The 23,542-nt window shown below is 36.5% G+C and overlaps 1 protein-coding gene across 1 annotated transcript in view; it reads left to right on the top strand.

Moving 5' to 3' along the window:
* Positions 1-1,938: 1,938 nt before the first annotated feature.
* Positions 1,939-23,542, top strand: part of LOC134749929 (nucleoredoxin-like) — a 52,118-nt gene continuing 30,514 nt past the window's right edge. The window contains exon 1 of the mRNA XM_063684950.1: positions 1,939-2,902. Coding sequence (XP_063541020.1) covers positions 2,492-2,902 — 411 coding nt within the window. The 5' untranslated portion in view covers positions 1,939-2,491. The remainder of the gene's footprint in view (positions 2,903-23,542) is intronic.

Genomic DNA, 23,542 nt, shown 5'->3' with positions numbered 1-23,542 from the left:
TTAAGGGATTAATCTTAGTTCCTATATTCGTCCACTCTTCTAGGTTATTAGAACATTTATACGCAGGAAACTATTTTTCAAAAGCATTTATGAAATTCATACACTTTCTTTCACAATAATTCCTCACTTGACCCAAAAGTGCGGTCAATCTGTCCATAAATCTTCATAAAAAACGGCAGCTTATGAAGCGATAATAAAAAGGCTGATTTGACAGCGCGACAAAGGCGCGTATTGATTTCCCATAAGCCATCATATAAATCATGCCTCAACTCAACCCCCACCCTCAGCTTTGATTTCAGAAATGGAACGCTTACGGGAAGAACGTTACTAACTCGGCCTCTACCAGACCGAATTGAACTCTATTACATTTGAATAAGATAACAAGTTATTTGCGTGCAGCCAGTAAAAGTTGTGAATAATGACAATGTTAACTTTTTAATTTTGTAACGACACGAGCGCGACACGAGTTCGAAACATAGAGAGAAAACTTTTGCATGTATCGTGCTTTGTTTAGACGGAATTTAAACCCTATTTCCATAACATTACGGTCGTATTTCTTGTTGAAAACACTCATTTATTAGTAAAATGTTTTTTTTAGGATTATTCAGTGTTTTCCCTGCATAATACTGACACAAGTGACACATTATAATCATAACATGAATTCTTAATGACAGCACATGCGTACACTTTGCTGATACATTTTGTTAGGGTAATTTGGCAATGTCCTATCTTTTAAAATCAAACTTAGTAAATATGAACTTTATTTTAACGTAATAAAGACTAATATGGTACAAAATTAAAAGAGCTTTTAAGAGGGATTCGTCGTTAATTAGTTCAATTTATGGGCTGTCGCTAAACGGTTAGTCATTCCGTTAGTGGGAGTAAATACGAATCTACTAATAATTAATTTCTCGTGAAAGAGCACTTTGAAACCTTTCAGCGTTCAATGGAACGTCATTTCAACTTAGTAGATAGTCCTTACTGTCCGTTAGTCACTACTATTGTTAAAAGATAATTTCTAAATTATTCGTATCTGGTCTATTCCAGTATTTGCAGTGTACATTCGCCATTTAATATAATAGAACAGACAAAGTGTTCACAAATATCTGAACAAAGCCTATAATGCCAAGACGATAAAGTGTATGATCAGATATTTTTGAGCACCTTAGGTACTACTTGACACCTTACTTTTTGAGAGTTAAATATTATTAACAGCAATTATAATTATACTTAATTGACTGGATAGGATTTGTATAAGACCGTGCTAAAAGGAAAGGAAGAAGATGGTAGGGGTTGGATGAGCAAATTTTGATTGCCAGTTATGTAGAAAATTTTACGAATGACAAGTGGACTAATGCCATAAATAAGTGCACCTTTGACATCACCTATTTCATTTTGTTCATTGCATATCATTAAAGTAGAAAGTTTTAAAGCTATAGTCAAAAAGAAATATTTAACTGAACTTGTTTCAAATTTTAAATTAGGATTAACTTTGAAAACACTCATGTACAGTCAAGGGCATAAATATATATCCATTCCCAGTTTCAAAAATATGTGTACGCTCTTACACCTTAGACAATAAAGTCGTGTTCACATATTTTTGAGCCATTTATCTGGATCGATATTTTTGCCTTTGACGTACTTTGGCGCGATTCGAAAGCTTTTCAAACAGAATTAATAAAGTCATTCAGGCGCCCTCCAGCCATAATTCCATTGATTTTTCTATCGAATCCTGAAATTGAGCTACGCAATGCCAACTTTTATGAGGTATGAAAGAGCTTTGCCAAAGAATAAGGCAAGACATTTGTAATCAGACGAAGAGCTCTCTGAGAGACTTTTTCTTATAATGTGTTCAAATTTTCAATAAAATGAAATGTTATGGTACTGGAAAATCAGGTTATTTACGCTAAACTTTCTGATTTGTTATATGAATAAATTTTATATGTCATTTGTTACTTGTCACACAATATTCCTAATCAAAAAGTAAGGCTATGTTCCAAAATGCGACTTCTCTATTTAAGTTCAAAAAACCTGAAACTACCAAAAATATGTTCCTCTATTAGTATTCCATTCATACCGCTTCACAGCCATTCAGATTTCTAATTTATACATGGCCGTGTGTTGTTTGCACATGCATAGAACGAGTCCTCTCCATCCCAAATATTTACTCTATATCGGAGGGCGCCTGCCCTCCAGTCACTCTTTGTCCTCCAACGCAGAGGGTCGTTGCCCGCGCGGACGGCCATTTTTAGAAATAAAACTTTGCGTCACGCATCCGCTCTAAACCATAAACTAAAACAATTCAAGTGCGACACATTTAAATTATTATTGCTTGCTGAAGCCGTCACAAGTGATAAATTCATAAAATAAATTCGTTATTTTTTATTTTATCAACGCGTGAATAAATTGTTTTTGCATAAGTCAACTTTTATTTAGTCAAATTAAAAAGTGGAATTATAATCGAGATCAAAACAATGACCAGTTAATTCAAATGCAAAACAATATCAACGCTTTAAGAAATTTGAAGATATCTAGGACTTATAAAATGGATTGGCGCGAGAAACTCTTTGGGAAAGTGTTGGTAAAGTGTTCTTCAGGGCATAATGGACAATTTGAGAATATTCCAACATCGGAAGCCTTAAACGACTGTGTGGAAGAAGGGGAAGGTGTTGTGTGTGGAATTTACTTCTCATTTGCTAACATAAGTGAGGAAAGTGATGATTTCGGAGTTCGTTTGGAGGAGGTGTATAAGAAAGTGTTACCAAGGCTGAAGGTTGTGGAGGTGGTATTGTGGGCCCATGTGGGGACGCCGGAGGGTCCAGTGGAGAGAGAAGCTGGATTCAGGAGGAGTTTGACCGGGAAGCAGTGGTTTGCTGTGCCCTTTCACGATGTGGATACTAAAGTGAGTTCCTATTCATTATCTCATCAGCCTATAGGTATACGACCCAGTTTACTGGTCTAAATTACTCTCTATGTACTTAGTTTATTGCTTACATGTCTTTTTGTTTATGACTAGGTAACTAAGCTATACATAATCAATCAATTAATCTTTAGGTAGTATGGCTCCATCGATACTGTCGATGATTTCGCCAACGTCAAAGTGGGATCCACGTGGGATCGAATTAATATTTCAGCCAGTGTACGGTAAATAATAAAATAATGGGCCTCTAGGGCTCTAGCCAGACACGGTTAGAGGTAGAAATACCAAATGCACTTAGAGCACGACGTTGTTCGGTAGTTATTATTTGTAGTTGACTCGTAAAACCGATAGCTGGATTTTACGAGAAGCACGTGGACTACCGGCCGTTGACTCCAAAATGGTGGTTAAACACGCTTTGAGATTAATTCTCCATTCACTGCACACTACTACATTAGATTACTGTATAATAAAGCTATCGATATTACACTTTAAACAATATTAATGAGCAAAAAATAAAGTAATTAATCACGAGGCTACTATCAAGATGGCGTTCGAACCGGAAGTCCCAAGCTATACAGAAAATAGTTGAAGTAAAACTTCTTTAGGCGCGACTAGAGGGTAACTCAGATTTTTTTTCTGACGGAAGTAACTCAGTAGTGACACACGCACAATAGGACACGTCAAAGTGTCAACATAGCGATAAACGTCGAAGAAGTCTTACTTAAATCGCGCGTAAAGATTACACGCACACACTTTTTTTATTGTCATTAAATGTATGAATCGCGTTAGACCCTGTCATATCACTAAATATGAACACAAAACGCGAGAATTTACTATATTATAATATAGATCATAAGAGCGTGCGACTTGCAATCAGGAGGTCGCGGGTTCAAACCCCGGCTCGTGCCAATGAGTTTTTAGAAACTTATGTACGAAATATCATTTCATATTTACCAGTCGCTTTTCGGTGAAGGAAAACATCGTGAGGAAACCGGACTAATCCCAATAAGGCCTAGTTTACCCTCTGGGTTGGAAGGTCAGATGGCAGTCGCTTTCGTAAAAACTAGAGCCCACGCCAATTCCTGGGAGTAGTTGACAAGTGGACCCCAGACCCCCATGAGCCGTGGAAAAATGCCGGGACTACGCGAGGAAGATGATGAGATGATTTATATAGGCTCTACAATTAAATTTTGTACAATTAAAAATCAAAGCTACCCGTTTTTAAATCAAAACTTTACCACTCATCTATTCTGCAACAACCAATCCTGTAAGCAATCCTGTAAGTTTAAAAGTTTAATTTAAGTTCGTTGTACACTGTTCTGTGTTTTCTAATTAGGAAACAACTAATTGGACAGCTACAACTTACCATTGGAACTTAAATTGCAGACCTGTTTAGTACAAAGCTGTAAAGGTTGATGTTGCCTTATGATAAAAAAAAACGGCCAAGTGCGAGTCGGACTCGCGCACTATAGGGTAAGGGTTCCGTACCATTACGCAAAAAACCCCAAAATAAGGTTTGTTTATGAAATTAAATGTTTTATTTTGTGTGAAAATCTTAATGCGGTTCACAGAATACATCTACTTACCAAGTTTCAACAGTATAGTTCTTATAGTTTCGGAAAATAGTTGCTGTGACATACGGACGGACAGACAGACAGACAGTCAAACAGACATGACGAATCCATAAGGGTTCCGTTTTTTGCCACCCTAAAAACCATTTCCATACGAAACGACGATTTACTGAGAGTAGGTATTTAAAAAAGTCCAAACCTAGTTAATTTTAATTGTGTTATTTTTTAATAAAACTCCTTGGCACATCTTTGTTTGCGGTTTTCATGAAGTTATATTTTTTAGTTAATTACTCTGGTGTAATCTAATCATAACCATATACAAGTCATACAAGCAAGGAATAGAAAAATGGTTAACAAGTTTTGATTCCGAATTTTAGACATGATACCTACTAACATTGCAAGCAAAATAATAGCTCGTAAAATGCGGGCTAAATTCACAATTGTTATTTACTGCTCCTGGCGACGTAACGTTTTATTTTAATTAAAACAACAGAAACCAGTCCGTTTTACAATAACGTCAATAACATTCTAAACACTGATTTAAACTTTCGATTTTTACTCATTATTATTCACAACGACGGGACTTAATCGCGTAACATACGTTTTAAATTTACCTCCGACGTTTCGAGGACGGCGTTGTCCCCGTGGTCTCGGAGAAGAACCACAACTAAAACGTAAATTTAAAACTTATGTTACGCGATTAAGTCCCGTCGTTGTGAATAATAATGAATAACGTTCTACATTTCTTGTTAAACTGCAACTACTTAAAATAGCACTGTAGGCTTTTACCACATTCTTTATTCAAACAAACAAACACAAGTATAAGTTTACAGCGACCTACGCCAAGACACTTATACTGTTAATACATAGTCAGTATCATAAACATGTATACATTTTTCGAACTACGAGTATCTCTAGGAACTTAAATTAAACATACATACTACAAAGTTACATAGGTAGAGTTTAAAAAAATCCTGACACTACTTTGTAAGGACGGCCACTTGTCTGCGAATATGTCTGCGTTTTGGATTGAAGCTAAGAAGTTATTTAGTAATTCACATATCTTATTAAAGTCAAGTAAACGCAATTAATCTTAATTAGAAACTCAAAGTAGGTAAACTCAACAAATCATTCAACCGCTACTTGTTCGAAATTTAAATTGCATCGGAAAAAGTACACAACAATGAATCTTTAGTCTATGGGTGTACGTTCCAAAACGGATATAAATTATTGTCGAGTAGTTATGTGAAAGCGTGGGGTTCGGTGTTGCCACCTCTACCGTGTATTACCCCATAATTACTTTCTTCCCCTCACACCACAATAAATTTACCAGTACTCTAATTGCATATTAACGTCAAGATGTCGGATACCTAGTTAATTTGTAAATTATATATATATAGAAAAATAATCATGTATCTCATAAAATGTTTTTGTTTTGTGTTTAATTAGGTAGGTACATAGCACAATGAGAAAGTGGAATTTCATTAAAAAAAATTTTCATCTGTCACTTAGGAGAAACCATTATTTGTGTTTTACAAGCTAAATTTATAAAAAACTGACAGCTTTAATAAGCTTATGCCTTCAATTAGCCAGTAGTCTGACCGAGTTCTCAGTTTCGTCAGGTTTTTGGCTTAAAAATCATGTTTCGGCCGAAATTAGAGCCTAACGAAACCTTCGATTTAAGTTTCGGCAAAAAATCCTGTTTCGGTCTGACAAGGTAAGAATAAACGGCCAAAATACTGTGTAATATCTGTAGACTGCGAAAACCCTAGACCCTAGGGGGATCCAGCCCTTGAGACAGGTGCACTGATGATACATTGATACGAAGGGAGAAAGCGCTTGAAGGATAGTGTTTTCATGTAAAGGGGTGGCTACAGATACGGGAAATTGCTCTTGAGGTTGAATTCTTGAGGTTCTTTAGGACTTAAAGGTCTCTCGAAAAATGAAATAAAAAGTCTTTAAGGCATTGACTTACAATTGGATTTTGTTTAATTTCTTTCAGCACTTCGTCCGTCCTCTCGTATATGTTTTACACCTCAACTTACTTTACCGAAACTACCGAAAATTATAATTTTCCGTAGAAATTCGGTTTGCCTAAATCCTGCTACCAAAAAATATATTTTTTATTTATTTGTAATATTTATTTTATACTTAGAAAAAAAAATATATTATTTAAACTTTTATTTTATTTTATAGAGCGTCCAAAAGTTTTAAAATAATTCAAATCCGACACAATAATGTCTTTTGGCGTGCAACAGAAAAGTAAATATTTCTTAGGTAAGTATAGTTAGTGGAGCTATTATCAGGTGAACCTTTCGGATCACCTGATTCAGCGTCTAGTTGACGTAACTGATGGTGATCGAAGAAGGTATCAGCATTGCGATACAGCGAGGAAATGCCGCCAGCATCCTTGGTACACTGCCTCAAGGACCTATAAGGACCTAACCTACCTAACCTAACTTAACCTAACCTAACCTGGACCTAAGGATTTAAGCTAGTATTAATTCCGTTTATTAAAAAAAAAATATTAATCAATAATACGACCAAACCTCTCTCATTATTTGCGTGCCGTAATATAAACAAATCGTTTAAATGTAATGCCACAGAATAAGTAATAGTATGCCTCAACGCGCGAGCACTGCACTCGGCCCACGCATAATATATATACTATCACATTCTAGAACGACGTAACTCTATCGAAATTAGCTACCGTGATTAGGTACCTCTACTACATATATAGAACTCGATTTTAACCGGCATGCCACATTTTCTGAGCTCTTCTTCTCCTCCAAAAGAAAGCCTTATTAGATCTGGCTTGTCCAAGCTTTGACGTCGTAATGCGAAAGATATAATGTCCTGCAGAACTTTCAACGACAATTTGGCAAAATTTGAGAATTGAAATATTGGGATCTTTCAGTGGGCCTGTGATCTGATAGCAAATATGATTTTAGGGTATAGATCTTTATATCCCTCTGGGGGCGTATTCAGGAGGTTAATTTAGCATACTAGGTATCGATCGACATGTTTGAAGTCCGTTTTGCTACTGGGAAAATCTTGAAGAAAAGAGCGTATAGTCCCATCTTAAAGTCCGGCAATGCACTTGTAACCCCTCTGATGTTGCCGGTGTCCATAGGCGACAATAATCGCTTACCATCGAGCGATTGGTCTGTTCGTTTGCCTCCTATATCATAAAAATTGACATTGGTCACACCGTGTGTATTAATAGGTACCTACTTGAGACTTTTGTTTCAACGAAGCATACCAAATCTATGTAAAACTAAAAATGTTTCAAACTTACCACAACTTTCGTAAACTTACGCCCTTATGATTTTACGATACTTAGTACCGTCGTCGCGCCGAACTAAACGACATAGTTTAAAATAAGTTTGTAAAGACTTAGGCTGTTTTGATTTTAGAGATAGCGATTTCGATTTAAATTTTATGCAAGGGCATCCGGAGCGTGCTGTTGCCATGCGGGCGGGTTGTACATACTTATTATCCTTATTGTATTAACTGAATGAAAGCCGTAAATACATGCTTAAGTACGTACTAAGATGGTATAGTATGCGGTCTATCTACTGAGCTCGTTCACTTACCTGTACTGACAATGGCATTCTGTTAAACAAAAGCTATTATTTCTTTTGTGCCTGAGCGCGTGGCCTTTGTGCCTGATCGCGTGGCTATTGTGTGGGAGCCTCAGGCACAAAGGCCACGCGCTCAGGCACAAAAGACATAATGGCTTTTATTTAACATAATGCCATTGTTAGTACGTAAGTGAACGAGCTCAGTAGAGATAGCGTTAACTATACTAAGAGGGTACTAAGTACCTTTCTCGTACCCGTCCAACCCAGGAGGAAATGATAAAGAGACGACTTTTATAACATTTGTTTTGTTCTCTTTAAAGTTTTTGTTTTTAAGACCTGTCTTTTAATTAGTACTACACCTCACTCATTAGTACACATTATTCCTTCCTTGTTTTGCTTTTTAATTCAGTAAGAGGACTACATATAGGGTACACCCGTAGGTATAAATTAAGTAATTACTATGTGTGCTCTTGCTCTGTGTTTATATCACCGATAGTACCGATACTAAATAATATATGTACATATTTAATGAAGAAATACATTATGCAGTACTAGTTAAACTCATTGAATGCAAAATTAATCACAGCATTTACAGCCTAAGCCAACTTTGCCATGGATATGTCATATGTCAAAATTTTTTACTAGTCATATAATATGACACATCCATTTTTACTAAAAATCCTGATATAAAAACCGCTTTAGTTTGAAACAGCGTTCTATTTAGTATGCTACTCTGCATTTTAACTTTTAAAAGTTCCAAACAAAGCAGAAAGAGTCAACGACAGCTTTTTAGTTTACCCCACTGCAAATACCCCAAAAATCGGATAATTTTTGTATCTTTTTAGGTTACCCCACTGCGACTAGACTGGGAATACCCCAAAATCGGGTAAATTTTTTCGTGCTTAATTTATTTTTTATCAAGGACCATATCAAGGACTTTTTATTTTAGGTATGACAGGCATGACTATTTTCAAAGAGGATATAATAAGATAGAGCGGTACTGTCATAGTAAATTTTGTAATCACTGTAAATTTACTACCATCTATCATTACTACTTCAAAACTAAAAATGAAGATTTATAAAAATACGTTAAAATGTATTTAAATATGGATAAATGATTTTTTTATTTGCATTAATTATTTTTATGATTTTGACCCATGTTCTTTTACTGTTATGCGTTAAAATTATAAATAACAAACGAAACCGTCAACGCCCTCTATACGAGAGTAGGCCAAAACTAGTGGCGCCATCTGATCGAGAATCAAATTTTCGTAAATTTTCGAGGCACGTTTTTCCTTAGACTGTATCCATCTATTACGGAGTTATATCTATCTTTGCTATTTTTTATAATATCACTTCACAATATAATCAGCAAGCTAAATTCAGCAGTGGCTTAACTAAAATATCTCATACGACCCTATTTGCGTTTTAAGGGGCTACCTGAGGTTTTCATCGATTTTTGACAAGTTTTGAATCGTATCTCCTACTTTTGCACTACATATAGAATTATAAGACAAGCGGCTATCGGTTCTTCAATCTGTTATCTCCATTTTTGTCTACCGGATCGTGAAAAAAATGAATACTTATTTATTTATGATTGTTTTAAACATTGTCTAAAAAAACACTTTTTTCGTATCTCGATTGCTGTGAAAGATCTTACTTATACGAAATCTACATATTTGGGTTCGTCTTAGACGTCTCTAAAAATTTGTCTAAGGTTTTAATTTTAAACTAATTAACACAAAAGTTATGGCCAGAAAACCAGTTTTTTGGTCTAAAATTGAACAACTTTGATGCCAAATATTTCGAAAACAATGAACTTTGAAGTAAATATGGGATACTATATTGCTAAAATCCGTTGCTGTTAATATGATAAGCTATAAAAAACATTAGAAAACTAAGGGATTCAAATCGAAGATCATTGGGGCATGGGATCCCCTTAAGCTAAAACTAGACTAGGACGTCATTCAATAATATGGCATAACTTAATATGGCCATAGAGTAACTTATACTAGAGCGGTACTGTCATAGTAAATTTTGTAACCCCAGTAAATTCACTGCCATCTGTCGACACACTTTAAAACTAAAAATGAAGATTTATAAAAATACGATAGAATGTATTTAAATATAGATAAATGATTTTTTTTTATTTGCATTAATTATTTTCATGATTTTGACCCATGTTCTTTCACTGATATGCGTTAAAATTGTTAAATAACAAACGAAACCGTCAACGCCCTGTATACGAGAGTAGGCCAAAACTAGTGGCGCCATCTGATCGAGAAACAAATTTTCGTCATTTTCAAGGCACTTTTTTCCTTAGACTGTATCCATCTATTACGGAGTTATATCTATCTTTGCTATTTTTTATAATATCACTTCACAATATAATCAGCAAGCTAAATTCAGCAGTGGCTTAACTAAAATATCTCATACGACCCTATTTGCGTTTTAAGCTAAAACTAGACTAGAACGTCATTCAATAATATGGCATAACTTAATATGGCATAACTTTTTGCTGAAAACGTCGCATAGATATAATAAACGAAATAGATTCCCAGACACTGCACTGTTTGTCCACGATCTCTACATTGTTATTGCTAAGTCAGCTACAAAAACATCTATAAAACTTTATACCTTATTTGTTGAAGATAAAGTCTAAAGTAGTTTAGAAGTCTGTACCGCATGCACTGCATTTGTGTTATACTCGATTCTCGTATAGCGCAGATGTTGTGGTAACTGCAGATAGTGCAATGAAGTTGGTGGTTTAGTTAGGGTTTGGTCAGGTTTGATGCTCGGTTGGGGTAAACAGTTATAGCTGTGGTAGCTTGGATTTGTTTAAGAGGTTAGAGTTTTTCGGTTTTTATTTTTTGAAATAAAACATTAGAAGATAGGTGTTAAAACTGGAACGAAATTCAACAAAACTTTAGAATAAGTCTGCCTCTGGATCAACTCTCATGTTAGGTGTTTAAAAAAAAATTATAGCGCAAAAACACCTACAAAACACGCTCAAATAATACAAATACGGTTAATAAAAAAAAATGTGTCCGACCTAAACCGAATATTTGCTGGAGTCGAAACCGAAACCTTAGGTTCGGTTATGCTGTAGTTTCGGCAAAGAGAAATTGGTTTCGGCCGGCCGAAAGGTTCGCCAGTTTTCCGGCTGAAACCAAAGCTTCGGCCGAAACAGGATTTTTATGATGAAAACGAAACTGAATCTTCGACTGGACACTAAATTAAAGCTCTCAAAAAGTTCTCAGATCATTTTAACTAACTGTTAAGTATAGGTATGTACATACTATACTTGCCCCTATCAGTTTTGCAAACCGTACTCCGCAGTACGTAGAAGTCGAGGTTGACGTGGGATGCGGGTTCTTCCTGTCACCCTTGACAGATATAAATGATACACAATACATTGATTCACCAAAAGGGACATGCTGTCCAACAGAACATAATATTATATAATATATTACCTCCTTTTTACAGTGCTTTGCACTGTGTTATTTTACTTTTTTCTATTTTCGGTTTCCATGTAAACGAGATAACATTAGTCTTATCCTTCACATTTCACCTTACAGGTGCTTAATATTGTGCTTTTAAAAATATAATTACATTGTGACCATCAAGACGGACTTTCTTTCCTCGCCTATTACTGATTACTGAACCAGCCTAGTCCATCCAGTAAGTCCACCTCTACCGCTGAACACTGTGAACTGTGATTTTTGTAAGTATACATTACACTGTTTTTGTCACCAGACTCTATACCACACACACATTATAAAGACCCATTTGTGTGTGTGGTTGTGTCTTAGAAATTTGGAATTATTGATAATGACATTGCCACACTTTATCATTGCATATGCCATGCGAGTTAGCTTAGGCCGAATTTACGTAAATAAAGAATATAGGAGCCCCACTTAAATATTTATTTTATTATGTTTTTAGTATTTGTTGTTATAGCGGCAACAGAAATACATCATCTTTGAAAATTTCAACTCTCTAGCTATCACGGGTTAATGAGATACTGCCTGGTGACAGACGGACAGACAGCGGAGTCTTAGTAATAGGATCCCGTTTTTACCCTTTGGGTACGGAATCCTAAAAAGAGATGATATTTATTTTATGAAACTTACATTATAACGTCACAATAAATAAAAAAAACAGTAAATAGAAAGTCCATGTCCATGCATAGATCGTGATCGGCAACGCAGGCGTGGACAAAACCACGAGGAAATTCAAGTTCTTCAGTGTTGCCAGGAGAATAAATTGATTTGTCTAGTAGTCAAATACCCTATTATTGAACATTGAGCGTCGAGCATTGAGCATTGAACATTGAGCATAGCTCAGCTGAGCTATTGTGTGCTGGACAAAGGACGTTCGCAACTTGGACATAGGGGAAATGAGGTTTGGTAAATACCTTTTATGTTGCTAATTAAGCGAGCTTAATTAGTCGACTTTTGCAAAAACAGGTAATGTAGGGTTGCCAACCTCTTGACACAAGGGCCTGACACTCTTTGATAGAGAAAGATAATCTTATTGCGATTCCTATAAGAGGAAAGAGAAAGTAGTGCCATGCTTTGTCCTTATCAGTCTTATCACCGACCGGGTGGCATCATAGGTAGGAGACGATGGCGAAATACCTCCAGCCTGCGGCTGTCGTGCATCTAAAGACCTCATTTGCACATTTACACTTACCCCCCACGTTGCACAAATTGCACAATGTGCTATTGTATGAATTGTATCCCATAAAACAACGAGGGCTATAAGATAGCTACCGGAACCGCTGGGACACCCTATACCCATTGAATAATGAATAATGCGTTCACCGACAAGGTAATTTATATTTAACATCAATAAACTAAAAGCACCTGAGGGTAGATTAATGGCGCCATCTGTCAGTCCGGTGTTGCCAGCGTGCGAGGGTTCGGCTGTTCGGGGCAGAGGGGCTACCGCGAAAACCGAAATTCGCAAATTGAGGGGATCTTTCTCTTTTACTCCAATGAAGGTGTAATTAGAGTGACAGGGAAAAATGCGATGCGACTTCGATTTTCGCGGTTGTATACAACGCCCAGCCCAGCCCAGGTTCGGGGTAATTATAATATTAACATACATAAACATAATGGGAACCTTTTTTTTCTATTTTTTTAAAGGCTGGGGTTTCGTCACTCAGTGACGATGTCACTTAATGGGAACCTACTATACGCATAATTCAGTTTTAGACAATTAAGTGGGAAGCAAAGCTTGAATATTCTTTGATTGTTAAATTGGGATTGGTAGGTTGAAATATTTTACAGATGGCGCAGCATAGGTTTTAAAGTGACAAAACCATAAGGAAATTCAAGTCGCGTCCCAGGAAAAACGAGGGTAATTCAGGGTAAATGGGGTAATGAAATGCTTGGATTTCGTATTGTCCTCACAATGGGGCATAGACAATAGATTACGCATTCTGGTTCCCTTGTTTTCTTTACGCTTTCATTGCCTGGAAAGCGGAGGAAAATGATGATTCGGATCAAGAAAATTGTTTTCATAAGTAGGTTGTATTTAAATAAATGTGATATAGGTACAATATGTTGTCATTTTTTTTAGGGTTCCATACCCCAAGGGTAAAAACGGGACCCTATTACTAAGACTCCGCTGTCCGTCTGTCTGTCTGTCACCAGGCTGTATCTCATAAACCGTGATAGCTAGACAGTTGAAATTTTCAGATGATGTATTTCTGTTGCCGCTATAACAACAAATACTAAAAAGTACGGAACCCTCGGTGGGCGAGTCCGACTCGCACTTGGCCGGTTTTTCTTAGGTTATGATTTTATTTATACATACTTTTATGACGATCCTTATTGGGAGATTTTTTTTTTATATTAGCCTATTTTGGTGTCCCACTGCTGGGCAAAGGCCTCCCCTCGTTTTCTCCACTCGACCCTGTCATCGCCATTTTCCCACCATTTGGGGTAGAATGCGTCCAAGTCGTCCCGCCATCTCCTAATTAAAAAAATATTTTAATTTATATTTTATTTATTTTATATTTTTAGTATGTAACGTTTGACGATCATGATAAGAAGATAAGCATAATTTTGACATTGATGCAAATTTATAGTGTAATTTTTATCCTGAAATAAATAAATCTAAATCTAAATCCGAAATTTATTTATTTCAAGAATTATAAAACAATATCTTAGAACATTAATTCTAATACAACACAATAATCACAAACTTTCGGTTCTTATAATACGTATAACCTAGGTGAAAAAACCCAAGTGTTATAAAATAAATAAAACTTAATTGCCCCAATTTGTTTATTTAGAAAACACTCGAGCATAAGTTTTATATTTTATAAGGAGCTAACATAATTGGTTTTCGTAAGGGTGATATAACTAAGGGAACGCAATACTGGACTATGTATATGCTTCACCGCGCAAGTTCATTTTACTTCCAAAACATCTTAAATGCTATTAACGGCTTAGGCTTGAGAAGCCTTTTCAAAACTTACGATGGACGTTTAGACATCTTAATAATTTACAAACCTCCTATCTCTTCCAATTAGCTTAAGGCAAAGTAAACCGTATGCGCTATGAGTTAGAGTTAATTTCTAAATGCGTTATGATTATCAAATAAACGTTCACAATTTTAGGCTGATTGTACCAGACGCATGTATTCTTTACTTTCAAAACTCTTATCTCTCTTATTTGTTTCGATTCAAAAGCAACCGTAACAACTACAGGATAGAGCTCATATTTGAATGTCCTTTTATCTTTAGATAGGAATATACCTGTAATAAGATTGTTCCAGACGGGTGACCAGGGTAAATTACTTACGGATTATGGAACCCTGGACGTTACAGTTTATGGGAGCGATACGGTTGGCTGCACTGGCGTAAGCTAAAGTAATTACCATCGGCCACACTTAGGGGCCATAGGGGCTAACGCAACATTGTAGTTTTAGGGTTCCGTATCCAAAGGGTAAAAACGGGACCCTATTAGTAAGACTCCGCTGTTTGTCCGTCTGTCACCAGGCTGTATCTTATGAACCGTGATAGCTAGACAGCTGAAATTATAGCAGATGATGTATTTCTGTTGCCGCTATAACAAATACTAAAAACAGAATAAAATAAATATCTAAGTGGGGCTTCCATACAACAAACGTGATTTTTTGCCGTTTTTTGCGTAATTTATTTTTTATTTTATTTATATATTTGGGAAACATACAGCACATAATAATACAATAAGGTAAAAGATATAGTAAGAACATAGGCCAAAAGAGTTTCCACTTATAGTTAATACAAAATTCCTTTGCTCCGAAAAAAAAAGTACAATTATTAGGTATTTTGAATTTAAAGTTGAATTTAACAATAACATTGTGTAATAATAATAATTTAGAATTTGGAAAATAACAAGCACAATTTTCAATTTAGAATTTGAAATCAAATAGGTACAATTACAATAATAATCATAACAATACAACACAAGATTACAATTTTATTACTAGCTACGAGTTAACGAAATTTGCCATTTATTATATATTTTTATTTTGTTTGATGACAGAAACAAATCTATTACACCTATGCTGGAACAAATCAATGTGTGAATATTTCTTATTGTATATATTGCATGCTCTTGCTAAAAATTTGTTGTTTACATATTTTTTGCGAGTGAATGGAACTGATAGTAAAGCGGTGGACCGTGTACGATACGTAGGACATCTAAATGACACCTTGCTGAGTTCTTCTGAATCAATTAAATTATTTAATATTTTGTACAAGAAAATTACATCCCGCTTTTCTCTTCTCACTTGCAAGGACTCAAAATTCTCGGGCTTAAAAGATTTGAATTTATACTTCATACGATTAAGAAACTTTTTTTGAACACTTTCTAATGAATTAATGTGCACTAAATAGTTGGGACTCCAAACTGTAGATGCGTATTCAAAATATGACCTTACATATGCATTATATAAAAGTAATGGTACGGAACCCTTTGTGCGCGAGTCAGACTCGCACTTGGCCGGTTTTTTATAGAAGTCTGTGCGGAAAAAGAAGCGTCGTAGGATTTGAGGGCGTGCCGGTGCTATTTTACGGATTTTGCAGATTTTGCTATGCTGACAACACTGTGACGTAATTATAGTACGACACTAAAGGTCATGATACTTGAATCCTTTTGTCACAGAATAAGTAATAGTATTATGCCAGCAGCTCGAACAAGCCTACTTTCGTCACTCCAGGGAGTGGCGAAAGTGCGACTTTCCTCACTCCAGGGAGTGAAACAAAGTAGCTTTTTAATTTAGTGAAGGCCATGAACTGCCACTTCATACTTCTATTACAAATTCGTTTTTTGTTTTTTTTTTTTTGTTTGTTTGTTTCTCTGTATTATTCTCTCTGTATGTGCAATTCGAAATACATTTTAAACTTTAATATGTTCTCACTACTGAGGTGAAAAATTATATGTGTCAACGAGAGCAAAGTTATTTTACATCTCGTGTTTTTGAGTCCCTCGCTACGCTCAAGATTCTTTCGCTTTCTCGGGACTCAAAATCAACACTCGCAAGAAAAACCAACTTTCCTCTCTTTGTTGCACAAATAACTATAACTATAGTTTACGCATTTTAGTATGCCTTTATCTTTGCTAGTAGCTTTTTACATCAGCATCACATACGGCAACACAACACACTTCAAACTTTGAACAGAATTTACAAACATTTCCTTGTATTTTTGCAAAACGTATTCGGTGTTTAGCTTCAGTTTAACATACACAATTTCAGACCTTACCTCACCGGCTTAAGGTACATAATGTATGCATACTGGGTTCGCTGTTTAGCTTTAGCTACGTTTACGAATACGATTTTGAACCTTAACTCAACGACTTAACGGGCAACGGGTATCTTTTCTCCTTAGAACGCAGTGAAAGGGCTGCATTAAGGAAGAGCCCTACAGCAAGCGTCGACCTAGCCACAGTTAACGTAGTTTAAACAGTAGTTTATTTCGCTTCGTATATTGTTTATTGATTTCCTTGTTTGTCAGTGGAAGTTTTAAGGTTCTGTCTATCACAGAAAAAGTTAAAGAAAACCGCCTCCGCTGGTACGCATATCCAAAAACGGCCAGAGGACCATATAAGGCTAGCCCTAGATTTGCCAACGACGAAACGGGGACCTGGAAGGCCACCCGCCACTTGGCTTACGACGGTCGAGAAAGACCTAAAACAATTAGGATTGGATGCCAGCACCAGTGTTACCAGCCCGTATTCCCAGTCTCGGACGATATGTAATCTAAAAAGGGACGGTTTTTATCACAATGGGATGAAAACAAAGTTGGAACATTTTTATCATAATTTATGTACCTGCGATCAATGATAATAGTCAAAACTATCAATGTTAGTGTGTCGTTAGTACATCAGGCTTCTTCAAAACAGGCAAATGATCGATGTATAGACGAACACATAGGCAAATGCTACTTAGGTACTCGATATTTACCGTCGATGGACGGTATTTTGGTAAAGATTTTCAAAATCTTTTATACTGGACGCTTGATGCCCAAAAGGGACGGTAGTTTGAAAAGGACGACAAAAGGACGGTGTGGCATTAAAAAGGACGGAAAATCGTCCTATTTGGGACGATCTGGCAACACTGGCTAGCACAGCTCAAGACCGAGCACAGTGGAAGAGAAGGATAAGGAGGGCCGACCCCAAGTAGATGGGAAAAGGTCGCGACAAAAGAAGAAGAAGGAGTTTTGCTTTGATGAAAGTATAAAACTGTCATCAAAGCAAAACAATATAATATCTTCATGTTTCAAGGTTGTTCTCGGTTCATGTTCCCTGAGCCAGAAGGCGAAAAATCTTCTTATATGATCATGTTTTTCTAAGAGGCTTTGATATTCGTAGACGTGGAAAAAATATATGTAGTTCTTGACTATATTATCTTTAACAACATAGCTTCCGATACACGAATTATGACACTTCGCTCGATACAATTAATTCCCAAAGTAACCTCTAACTCGGACTTTTAATCCTACTTTACTCGGTTACTTATTATGTGATGCTATAAACAAAAAAAGAAGAAAAAACAATCTTAACATAAATAGTAATTTCATAGCTTTAGAATTTCGATATTGTAAGGTAACGTTTTTAAAATAAATAAAAACCGACAAAATTCGATCAAAATTGACACTTGGCGCGTATGTTCTTTCCCATTCTTTCTTGCGAAATGTGACAAAGACAGCGCCAAACCGATGGAACAGCCTTAACCAGAATCATTACAACTATCGAATTTCGAGGACGCTTGAACTCACTACCTAGACTTTTTGCTCCCAAATTAAGGGTTAAAAAAATTATCAACGAATTTTTGGGCCACCCTGTAATGAAAAAAACCGAACAAATGCGAGCTGGACTCGCCCACCGAGGGTTCCGTACTTTTTAGTATTTGTTGTTATAGCGGCAGCAGAAATACTATCTGTGAAAATTTCAACTGCTTATAGCTATCACGGTTCATGAGATACTGCCTGGTGACAGACAGACGGACAGTGGAGTCTAACAAGGTCTACCGCGAACATTGAAAATCGAAATTTCGCTATCTGCCTAAATTCGACGTTTGCGGACTTTGCGGTATTCAGAGCTTATTCAAAGTAGGTACTGGCATTAATGTAAGTATTGTGTATATTATACGCAGGGAAGTAAAGTATGCTGCGTTTTAAAGCAGGAAAGTAACGCGGGTGTTGCCGGGCTTCTAAGTGGAAAATAGGGGGGGAGGGGGTAATTCACGTAAACTCACGCAAATTTAACCAAGGGACAAATGAAAATGTGTAGAGTCGGACCTGGCTAACTGTATGGCATTTGCAATGAAATGGCAGTGAGTGGTATGTCATCATTATTGTCAAATTTCTATGAAAATATGATGTTGTTATGGCACTCCCTCACAGTGTGTTATCTGTGTTACTCATATAATATAAATACTTTCAAATTAAATGTTTTAATGTTTAGGTTTACATAAATTTAATTAAGGAAACTGTAAGTCTACAATATTACTAACTACCCTTGTACCTAATTACATACACGAAACTATTTGTTTCTTATAAAGAAAAAAAAAAAAGATTAAGTTATTTTTTAAGCATAAACTTTAAATTGTATATATGTTGATATGGGTGTACAACTGTACGTGTTGCCTGAAATAAAACTTTATTTATTTTATTTTATTTTATTTATTTTATAAACGAGTATTTAATTTATTTCTAAGACCTAAGTTATAAATCTTAGACGGACTCCTGCTAGAATTATAGTGTTTAAATATTTATTTATAAAATGAATTATAGTGATATCAAGTAAGAAGAACATAGTTTATTTTCCTTGGGGCACGAACACTAAATATGATGATTCCATGAAGTGTACTTTTTGCCCCGATGTTCGTAGTGTCACGTAGTGTTGCGAACTTGCGACTTGTGGTCTTGATGTTGTCGCACGCTCAAGGTCTAGAAGACTAGGTGGTGACACATTAAAAATCAGAATTACTAACTATATATTTTACGTGGTCACACAATAATAGTACAGAAAGAAGTGGCGGGGCCCGTGAGAACCTACACCACGGACGCTAAACTCCCCGCGCGTCCCGCGCGCCGATTCAATTTCGCTGCGTAGTGGGATTAGCAATTCAAGTCCTTTTCTCTTATTCAATTTTATATTGGTAAATTTTATGGAAATTTGGTCTTGTGGACACTAGACGGGACAATTTTTCGCACAATATAATTAAATTGGCTCGCCGATCCTAGATGAAAATAAGCAAGAATGACAGAGAGACGTAACGATTTTAGATTTTTCGATGTTGACGGTAGGCTCTCTGGCCATTTGGATCGCATTATTTCCTATCTTACAGCCCATCCTTTGTTAGATTGTAAAAAACGTTGAAAAACACTTCCCACTTTTGCAATCAATTTCGAGTGCCATTCGCTACCGGCTCACAACCTCAGTGCGTTGGCTCAAGCGCTTCCGACAGGCGCTAGCGAAAGTGAACCAGACGATACCCTCCCTTGTTTCACAGGGTGGGCTGTGGAATTAGGTCTGATAGATGCGCCATCCAAAAGAGTATATTAGCCTCTTATTGTCTGCATATGATAATAATCCTAACCAAATTATTTGCATATCTTTCGAGAACGATTTTTTCTGCTCTATGCAGTACAAGCGAGTTTTGAATCCACGAATTTTGACCACCACACACTTCTGAAAGATTACCGTTTTACCATACTCATTAGTAGATTGTTAACCAAGGGATGAAAGGCACTAATTTCTGCTGAGGTATTTTGGTGCTCGAACGCAGTGAGAGCGCTAATAGTCCGAGGCAGAAATGATGCCTTTCACCCGAGTTATTCACTCTACTTTTCATTTCGAATACGAGGAAAGTAAAATACATGTGTTTTTTTTTTAAACATGACTAAGTATACATTTTTATAGTATTTCTTGAGGGTACTTTCAATTAACAATTCAGACAAAAGTATCGTTATTTATGGAATGGAGAGTCAAATATCAAAATGAAAAATTTATTACAAATCCATTTAAACTCAAATTTCAATTGCGTATCGTAAAAAAATTAAAAAAGTCGTACTTCGAACGTAAAATGCTCTAGTGCAGACACGTATCATTTTCTGCGCACCTTTTAGAACAACAATGACCCTCTTTCAGAGCTTGAGAAATGAAAAATTTATTTTTACCATCATTCCAATTCATATATAACCAGTATAGGAAGGATCACTTTGTAACTGAACTTCTCTATAGAGAACAACATTAATTTTTTTTTTTTTTTTTTCAATTTATTTAGGTAAAAATCTATGGATTTATATAACCGAAAATCATATTATCAACATTTCTTCTTATTAATTTACATTCACCATTCACCTTTTAAAACCGTAAGTAGGAGATGAATATTGCCTTACGTATTTTATATTCTTAGGTGGAAAGTTGAATAAATAATATTAGTGTTTTTTTAAGAATTGTTTTCATTCAGTCTTTCTGTTCGGTCTCAATCCTGGGAAGACTCGCTCAATTTTAACTGGTCTATAATTAGTCTTTCAGCTTTTTCTACAGCTCTAGCTCTATGGTCGCCTCCCCGCCCACCCTAGAGCATAAAGTAACTTTTTAATTTTTTTCGCCGGGGCCATGTTTTGTTCTGATATTAGGTCGGTTCGTGCAATTTAGATTTTTATTGTTCCTCAGTGCGTAAACGTGGAGTTGAGAGTGGAATTGTTTTCGTTCAAAAAATTTCCTGGTCATGTTTTTTAAATATGCTCACAACATTTGTTACCCTTCCATACAATTTTACAATTTCCGCATATATGACAAACGGTTGCTTCCCTCGGTCGGTTGCAGTGTGACTTTTTGGATTCAAAATGCTGTTTGTTGTTTTAAATTAAAAATTTATTCATAGTACAGTCAGCTGCAGAGAAAAGGTACCCCACGTCCATACCAATTTACAGAACCAACCGCTACCTGTCTGTGACCTATCCCATTAATTTGAGATTTGAGATCTAATTTTCCCAATTGAGGGGATGTTTATTTTTTAAATTAGGTAATTAAGTGTAAAAATATTTTATTAGTCTTTTCTGTAAATTCTCTACGAAGCCGAAATACGGGTCGTAAACGTGCCATCGAGGGAGTCCGGTGAGTGGCTCCGGGCATATCCTTCACCAAACACCGGAACCTTCCTCACGCCGGACACTCCGCATCGCGACCTGTCTTCGACTTGGAGTCCGTCTGCCGAGTCCTGCGGCAGTGAAGTCGACGGATTAGGACACCACGGGTCTGCCAGAAAAGTGCTGGCCGCTTCTCGAGACACGCCGCACCGAATGACATAATCCGTCGGTCTCTAACCGTCAACGTGCCAGCTTTGCTGGAGCCAACTGGCATTGCCAGGGACGACGGCAAGAGACCGGACGGTATGTCCTTGGTTGCGTGAAGTTTGGGAAGGGTGCTAGTGTGGGACGCTACATGTGTAGACACACTGGCTCCTTCCCACCTCACCGGAACCAGTAATCAAGTAGGTGCGGCGGCTAAAGCGGCCGAAAATCTCAAGATTCACAAATACAGGGGTCTTGGCCTACCCTTCTTCATGTCCTTTGGGGTTGAGACCCTTGGCCTGTGGGGTCCTTATGCTCTACAGCTTTTTAAAGAGCTATCCAAAAGACTAGTCGACTTCACTGGCGACCGAATTAAGAACTGGCAGCTTTCTCGCGCAACGTTATAGCATCGCAATACAGCGGGGAAATGTTGCCAGCATCCTCGGCACCATGCCAAAGGGGCCACATTTTCTAGATGTATTTTAGTTTTTAGTATTAATTTAGTTTTATTTTATAGATACTTAAGTTCGTTTTTAACAAATGTAATTCATAATTTGGAATACTGTGTCTGAATATAGAAATATTTATTCATTTAATTGTTACTTGCTTGCTTTTTCCGTAACTATCAAATTTATTTAGTGGAATTAGAATTTAATTTCAATTTCACATGGTTATTATGAATTTCAAAGCATGCTATTTGGATTATAAACCGCGCCGACTTCACTGAAAATAATCGAATATTTTTTTATTTAGTTAGTGATTTGTACCGTTTTCTATTATTGAGGTATTGTATTTGTATTGTATTTATACAAGGTGTAACTAAAAATAGTGAGGATCCGTTTAAGGGCATACCCATTCGGTACCTATCGTATTCTTATAAAGTAGAAGAAACATTTTTTGACGGGATTTTTTTATGTCTAGGTCGTCTAAGTTGGTCAAACCTCTATACAAAGGCCAACAATTTTTTGATCATGAAAATGTATTCCTTGACGCCATGTTTGTCAGTGTCCGTTCCCACAGATAATCTCATATATGACACATGTCACAGGAGTCGCATATTATCGCACTCTCTCTGGATAAACACATCACATGAGATCGGTACACACGATAGGTTGACGTGAACGGCGCCGATATCTCGAGCCGGGCTTTTAGCCTGATTGCTTGTCATTGTGCGTACAGACAGACAGATACGTGTATGATAGTATGTATACTATGTGCGTTAGAAGAGTCGCAAAACATAATGGCAAAAGAACAGGTAGCACATAATGCAGGTTATAGCAAAATGGAATTTTGTGCCAACATGGAGTAATGTCTGATTTATTAAAGAGATATTCCAATCGTGACCAAACCTTAGAAATTTCATGAGTGTATTTGACAGACCTCTATTTGAAAGTCTCAATAATCACACACTTATACCTTTTAACCTATGGGGTCTAAATGATATGTCTACCCTATGCCGCTGGCACTGAGGAGTGTGCCCACAAGACTGGCCGCGTTTCCTCGCTGGATGGCAATGTCAATGCGCTGAGCAAGGAACGAGAAAGCCCTGCGGTCACCAGTGGAACGGGTGAGGAGATATTTTAATTTTTGAAAAAGTTTCAATGCCTTCAAGGAATGTATTTATTTAATTAAGTATAAATGGCTTGTTGTTTTTATTTATTTC

Source organism: Cydia strobilella, chromosome 19 (genome assembly GCF_947568885.1).
Source record: "Cydia strobilella chromosome 19, ilCydStro3.1, whole genome shotgun sequence".
NCBI classification, from domain to species: domain Eukaryota; kingdom Metazoa; phylum Arthropoda; class Insecta; order Lepidoptera; family Tortricidae; genus Cydia; species Cydia strobilella.
The sequence above is the reverse complement of the archived record's forward strand: the minus strand, read 5'-3'. Positions and strand labels throughout refer to the sequence as shown.